At 40.4% G+C, this 7,202-nt stretch overlaps 1 protein-coding gene across 1 annotated transcript; it reads left to right on the forward strand.

The window, feature by feature from the left end:
* Positions 1-4,952: 4,952 nt before the first annotated feature.
* On the forward strand, positions 4,953-6,193 carry LOC105813790 (high mobility group protein B3-like). The gene is made up of 3 exons (XM_012648584.1): positions 4,953-5,110; position 5,157; positions 5,694-6,193. The coding sequence occupies exons 1-3, from the start codon at positions 4,968-4,970 to the stop codon at positions 6,147-6,149; spliced, it is 600 nt and encodes a 199-aa protein (XP_012504038.1). The 5' UTR covers positions 4,953-4,967; the 3' UTR covers positions 6,150-6,193.
* Positions 6,194-7,202: the final 1,009 nt, after the last annotated feature.

The raw sequence follows: 7,202 nt of genomic DNA on the forward strand, positions 1-7,202 counted from the left end.
GTGACAGTCTAGGATGGTGTTAGGTTTTCATGACAGCTGGCTTCATATAGTGCACTCACAAATGTTCCAGGAGGAAAATAGGCACTGGGCACAGCCAATAAATATAAAAATTGCTAAGTCAGGTTCATTTAAAAACCACATGGTAATTCCCTAGTAGTTCCGGGTTAATTGCATATTAATTACCACCTTGTTATAGCGTCAATGAGCCATACATTTGATGTGGGAGCCTGCAGCAGAGATTAAATGCTAAAATGGACTTCCTCCAACTGCTGCAGGAAATGGTCCCTGATCACCCCATGTCACCAAGGCTTCTCATAAAAACCTCCTATGTTACTGCTTCTTTAAAGAGCTCAGTAATTACTCGAAGTATCCTCCAACCGAAGTTTCTTCTAGTATAAGCATGTACAGAACAACCAGTAACATCTCCCACCAGGACATCTGTCCTCAAATCCCTCGGATCAAAGTCTTCTGAAATGACAACCTCAGCCTTCTGACCTCTTCCGGGGTGACGGTTTAATTGGCTGCAGGTGTCTTGAGACATTTCCAAGGTCCTTGCCTTCTGCCTCCTTCCTTGGCCTTCGGAAGTTGACTTTTCCACATTTACCGCATTGAAATACAAACCCGAAAAATAAGTCATGTGAGCCCAGCTGAATTTCTTGGTAGAGGAATTTTGTATAACAAGACCATCGGCAAGGTTATACCACTCCATGAAAGCTGTAATTTCCCTGCAATCGATTTCCTAAAGATAACTCACTGTTTGCGTGCAGTGAAAGCTAATTTAACAAGAAAGATGAGTCTCTTCAGAACACCTTGATTGGCAATTGTGATAAATTCCTATAATTACTATTGACTCAGAGGAGAATTTTCATTTGTTAAGATGTTGCTGAAATGACAGCCCGGTGATGGTTTTAAACAGAGGAAATGGTAATGCCACATGCTGTTCCCGTCTTCACAGAAGAAACCTGGAGGACTGACATGGTTACAGATATTTCAGAGAATCTGTGAAGACCCTGGTGAATCTCAGAGACCTGCACAACTTCCTTGGCAATTCTGTATGCACGGAAAATTCTCATAGGGACCACGGTTCTTAAACACAGAGAGTCTAGGTCGTTCTCCTAAAAAAGAAATAAAATTGGATCTGGGTCAGAAGTTCCACAGTGGAGGTAACAAAATCTTCACATAAATGTTAAAACTTGAATAACATTAAAAGTCCGACATTAAGCAATCAGTTAAATCAATTAGTATAAATCCAAATAATATAATATTCTGAGGCCATTGATAGGCTTTTATGGATAGTTAAAGACATAGGAAGATGCCTATAATATGTTTTTAGTGTAAAAAGTAGCACGCTAAATTACATGTACAACCCAGGAAGGTGACGCACACCTGTAGTCCCACATACTTGGGAGGCTGAGGTGGGAGAATGGCTTGAGCCCAGGTGTTCGAGGCTGAAGTGCACCATGATTGTGCCACTGCACTCCAGCCTGGGCGACATAGCAAGACCCCATCTCCAAAAAAAATCTTAAATATAAATAAATAACATGTACAATATGAGCTCAGCTACAGGAAAATATGCATAAAAAGAACAGAAAGGAAGTGTGCCCCGTATTGTTAACAGTAGTAGCTCTGGATCTGTGCATGGTGAGAGAAACAAAACCGTAAGAAAAGAAAAAAGAAAGAAACTCTACTTTTCAAAAAGTCCAGGTCTTTAATAAGGGGTGATACCCGATATCCATGTGGGTCAACTTATTCGAGGGTCAAACTACAGAACATCCCTAAGTAAAAACTACGCTTTGTCTTTCCGGAATGATATCTCAACTATCATTGTCAGCACCACTGTAACCGGCTCCATGAACAAATTCCAGTGACCCCTGTATGTTTTTTTATAATCCTCTTCCTTAACTAACTACTTGACCTTTTGAGTTGTTTCCCAGAAATGGTGGATTTTCTGCAAGACAAAAGAGTTGAGATTCTAAAGGCCCCTGGGTAGACTTCTTGATGCCAAGACTCGCCATTCCCCACAATCTGCCCCCAACGCCTGTAGCCCCTTGTTAGTTACACCACGACCTGCCCCAAGGCACGTGGCCCCTCCTTTAAAAGCCCGTGATCTCTGTTAGTCGGAGGCAGATTTGAGGCAGCGTCTCTTCTTTTCCTCACTAGACTGCCTTCCGTATTAAAAAATTGCTTTTTTCCTTGACAGTACTCGTTGTCTCAATAATTGGATCTTTGTGCGACGAGTGATTGGACCTAGACTTAAATCCCTTTGTGGTTTCAACAACATCACCAAAAGGCTTGCCCATAAATTTTCTGTGTGTGCTTCTACACGACACATTCAAAAACTAAACAAGAACTACTATGTGTCTTCCAGGATTTCTCGAGTTAAAACAGTCTACCCTGACATGAAGCATAGACTTTCTATATAATCTGCCATACAAATGTAAAGTGCTGATAACACTGATCACAATTTTATACTTATAGTCATTAATATTCCTAAATGTTCTCTTTTAATTAACTCATTCAATCCATTCAACAATTCTGAGAGACACACAGCGATTATTATTCTCATTAAAAATGAGGAAACTATGGCTCAGAGATATGGAGTGATTTGCATGAGCACACATCAAAGTAATTATTTAAACCCAAGTCTTGTGGGCTTGAGTGATTCTCCCACCTCAGCCTCCCAAGTAGCTAGGACTATAGACACACACCACCACGCCAGATAATTTTTTTTTAATTTTTCATACAGATAGAGTCTTGCTATGTTGCCCAGGCTGGTTTCAAACTCCTGGCTTCAAGTGATCCTCCTGCCTTGGCCTTCCAAAGTGTTGGGATTACAGGCATAAGCTACCATGCCTGGCCACTATGGTAAAATTTTACAAACAAATTTTAATAAATTACCACATTTTGCCTATATTGACACTTTTCTCCTCCATTTCAAAACTGTTTATTCATCAATAACTCTCTTTATCAGAAGCTTTTGGCATTTCAAATGGACATACAATTTTTTAGAATTCATCGTTAGGAACATTAAAAATAAACTTGCTAGTTCAACAAATTTGATTTTAATGTGCTAAAGAGCCTCAAATAAAATTTTAGTTAATGACAAACTGAATTCATTACATAATGACAACATATGATTTGTTTGTTTCTCTTTGATAAGTTTCTTTTTTAAATTTTTAATTATGGTCAAAAAACACACAACATAAAATTTACCATCTTAACCATTTTTAAGTGTACAGTTCGGTAGTGTTAAGCATATTCATGTTGACAAGCAGTGGATCTCTAGAACCTTTTCATCTGGCAAAACTGAAACTCCTTACCCAGTAAACCACAACTCCCCATTTCCCCGTCCCCTAGCTGCTGGCAACCACCATCCTACTTTCTGTTTCTATGAATCTGACTACTCTAGATACCTCATATAAGTATGATCATGCAGTATTTGCATAATGACAAAAAATGGTTTTTAAAAAATTTGTGAAATGTTGCTTTGCATCAATGTTTCAGGAACTCAAACATTTGGCATTCTGAGGGATATAAACAAACAAACAAAAATTCAGAAACCAAACAGTAAATTATATAAAAACCAAGATTACCATATCCCGAACGTTTTCTAGATGTTACTTAATCTCCCTATGCCTTAATTTTTTCATCTATAAAATGGGGATATTAATAGTACATTCCTTAAAGCCTTGTGATGAAAATTAAATGTAACACACCCAGAGTATTTGGAACCGTGACAAGCAAATAGTAAACACTCAATAAATATTAAATATCATTTTACATGTATTATGTCAGTATTGGGACTACACCATAATTAAAACACAGTGGCTACTCTCAAGGAGCTCATAGTGTAAGAATTTATATGTTACAGAACTCGGGATGTGGCAGAAACTTGCCAATTATTAGTGAGTTATTGCTTAATAAGGCATTACACGACAGATAAACAGAATCAAGAAAAATATATAAAAGAATAACGTCCAACTGAAAACGAAGTGTGTGGTTACAGCCAACACAGTGACTATTTCCAGACTGTAATCTCGCCAAGATTTGCCTCTAATATTCTTTTGTAAATATAATTAAAAGCAGTAGATTTATTTTCACCGTGGGCACGAATTTAACAAATTCTTACATCTGTTTTGGAATGGCCACCCAGGCACTTTTAACACTGTTACTGTATTTGCCTGCTCTAGAGACATGTCGGATATGTAAAATGACTGTAATAGTAATAAGAGTGGCCTTTCTCTTCTTAATGAAATTCTAAAAAGCTGCAAGACTCCTGTAAAGCAAACAGGCATTTCTGCCTGGGCGGATTCATCACACAAAGGCAGCCAACCATGGCCGCCCAGGTTGCGGCCGGCAATGCTGCCACCTGCAGGACGAAAGTGGAATCGCTTTCCTCCGAGGGAGAGAATTAAAAAAAAAAAAAAAAATCAATGCCTTGACAAATCGGTGCTGCTCTGTTTAGGTAAATTGTTCTATTATCCTCGTAGCTCAGCACATTATTGAAGTAGTAGTTACCCTTTTATCTAGCTAAATTCACCTGGTTGTTTTGCTAACTTACCCCTTTATTTACCTTGTTTCACTAACTTGCCCCATTATACAGCAACTCAGCTTTCTGTTTTCTTTCATTTCATGTATTTAAGATGATTCACTTAATGTTGAAACACGGTTTGCAGCATCAGTCGGATGTTTTAATGATGAACCCCAAGGGCAGCCCGTGTACAAGGACACAAAATAATAAGTGCATAGCAAATTCCCTTTTCTTCTGGGAACGTGGGTGTGCACAGATCACATACCTCCTCTCAAGTTTTGTGCGTATGTACGCACCCAGGCGTACCAACTAGGAGACGATTAAAAAAAAAAAAGTAGAGAGGCGGCTCTCGTGGAGGCAGCTAGCGCTAGGCTGGGGAGCGCTGAGCCGCCGGTCGTGCCCTGCGCCGCCCAGACTAGCGAACAATACAGTCAAGATGGCTCAAGGTGACCCCAAGAAACCAAAGGGCAAGATGTCTGCTTATGCCTTCTTTGTGCAGACGTGCAGAGAAGAACATAAGAAGAAAAACCCAGAGGTCCCTGTCAATTTTGCAGAATTTTCCAAGAAGTGCTCTGAGAGGTGGTGTAAGAACTGGTCCCCCTCGGCCCCAGGAACAGAGAAGCAGAGTCACCACGGATGCAAATGGCAAAGGAGTTTATTTGCTAGCTCGAGCTAGGGTCCAAGTCCCAGAGCACCAACGCAGTGGCCTCCCTAGGAACCAGGACCCCACCCCGGGGTAAAAGTGAAGCTTTTATACTTTTGGTTGCGCACGACACACCGGTGGCATACGATACGCTGAGCCCACCATCCCCTTTCCCCCTTTGTCCATTGGTTCCCTTAAAAGTGGAGGATTGTTTTGACCCCTGATTGGGTGGTCCCAAGCCTCAGGATTTTCAATTTTCGCGCCGGCGCCAGTTCTGATCTGCGTTTGGGGAGGGGGACTGAGACTTAGGCCTACTCTAGGAAGTTCAGCCTGTCATGGAGTTACTCCTGCCCTGTTTTTTTGATTAACTATATTTGACTAACAACTAAAAGCAAGCACGGTTACAGAAGCAAATGGCATTAGTTAAAATCAAAGAGAACACATTTTTTCTAATCTAAAACAGTTTCTGTTCCACACAAAACAAAGTACATTCTCCTACTATCAATTCCTGCCTTTCAGTGGAAGACAATGTCTGGGAAAGAGAAGTCTAAATTGGATGAAACGGCAAAGGCGGATAAAGTCCGCTATGATCGGGAAATGAAGGATTATGGACCAGCTAAGGGAGGAAAGACGAAGAAGGACCCTAATGCCCCCAAAAGGCCACCGTCTGGATTCTTCCTATTCTGTTCGGAATTCCACCCCAAGATCAAATCTACAAACCCTGGCATCTCTATCGGAGACGTGGCAAAAAAGCTGGGTGAGATGTGGAATAACTCAAGTGACAGTGAAAAGCAGCCTTACATCACTAAGGCTGCAAAGCTGAAGGAGAAGTATAAGAAGGATGTTGCTGACTGTAAGTCTAAAGGAAAGTTCGATGGCGCAAAGGGTCCCGCTAAAGTTGCCCGGAAAAAGGTGGAAGAGGAAGATGAAGAAGACGAGGAGGAAGAGGAGGAGGAGGAGGAGGAGGATGAATAAAAAACTGTTTATCTGTCTCCTTGTGAATACCTTAGAGTAGGGGAGCGCCGTAATTGACACATCTCTTATTTGAGAAATGTCTATTGCCCTCATTAGGTTTAATTACAAAATTTGATCACGATCATATTGTAGTCGCAAAGTGCTCTAGAAATCGTCAGTGGTTTACATGAGTGGCCATGGGTGTCTGGAGCACCCTGAAACTGTATCAAAGTTGTACATGTTTCCAAACATTTTTAAAATGAAGAGGCACTCTCGTGTTCTCCTCACTCTGTGCACTTTGCTGTTGGTGTGACAAGGCATTTAAAGATGTTTCTGGCATTTTTTTTTTAATTTGTAAGGCGGTGTTAACTATATGGTTATTGGCTAGAAATCCTGAGTTATCAACTGTACATATCTATAGTTTGTAAAAAGAACAAAACAACCGAGACCAACTCTTTCTGCTTCTTGCCTGGCATCGAGGCAGTGGGGAAAGATGCCCTTTGGAGGGGTCGTAGCTCAGGGCGCGCACTGTGAGTTGGACCTGCTGGCACTGCAGCGGGCATCCGTTTAGCTTCAGGTTGTCTTGTTTTCGTATAAAGTGACATAGCATTCTGCTGCCATGCTTAGCTGTGGACAAAGGGGGGTCAGCTGGTGTGAGAAGTGTTTGGATTCTTTTTTTTTTTTTTTTAAGTACGGTAGTTTTTAAACTGTTTGTTTTAAAGCAAACTGTAGAACTCTTCATTGTCAGCAAAGCGGAAGAGCCACTACATCAATGAAAGTTCAAGAACCTTCTGTACTTAAACACATTTGCAACGTTCTGTTATTTTTTGTATTTAGAATGCTGAAATGTTTTTGAAGTTAAATAAACAGTATTACATTTTTTAAAACTGTTCTCTATTATAACAGTGTAAATTTCTGACTCACAGCAGTCTTAGAAGTGAAACAACTCCCACTCCATTGTGTTTGGAGACTAGCCTCCCTATAAATGCAGTTAACTTTTAAAAAAAAAGAAAAAAAAAAGTAGACACACACACACAAAATACTCAGTTAAATATAGACATGTTCACACCCTCT

Source organism: Propithecus coquereli, unplaced genomic scaffold (genome assembly GCF_000956105.1).
Source record: "Propithecus coquereli isolate 6110/MARCELLA unplaced genomic scaffold, Pcoq_1.0 Scaffold29, whole genome shotgun sequence".
Classification (NCBI taxonomy): Eukaryota; Metazoa; Chordata; class Mammalia; order Primates; family Indriidae; genus Propithecus; species Propithecus coquereli.

Excerpts from the sequence above, each read along its gene's own strand:
- LOC105813790 (XM_012648584.1), top strand. The coding sequence starts at position 4,968 with ATGGCTCAAGGTGACCCCAAGAAACCAAAGGGCAAGATGTCTGCTTAT.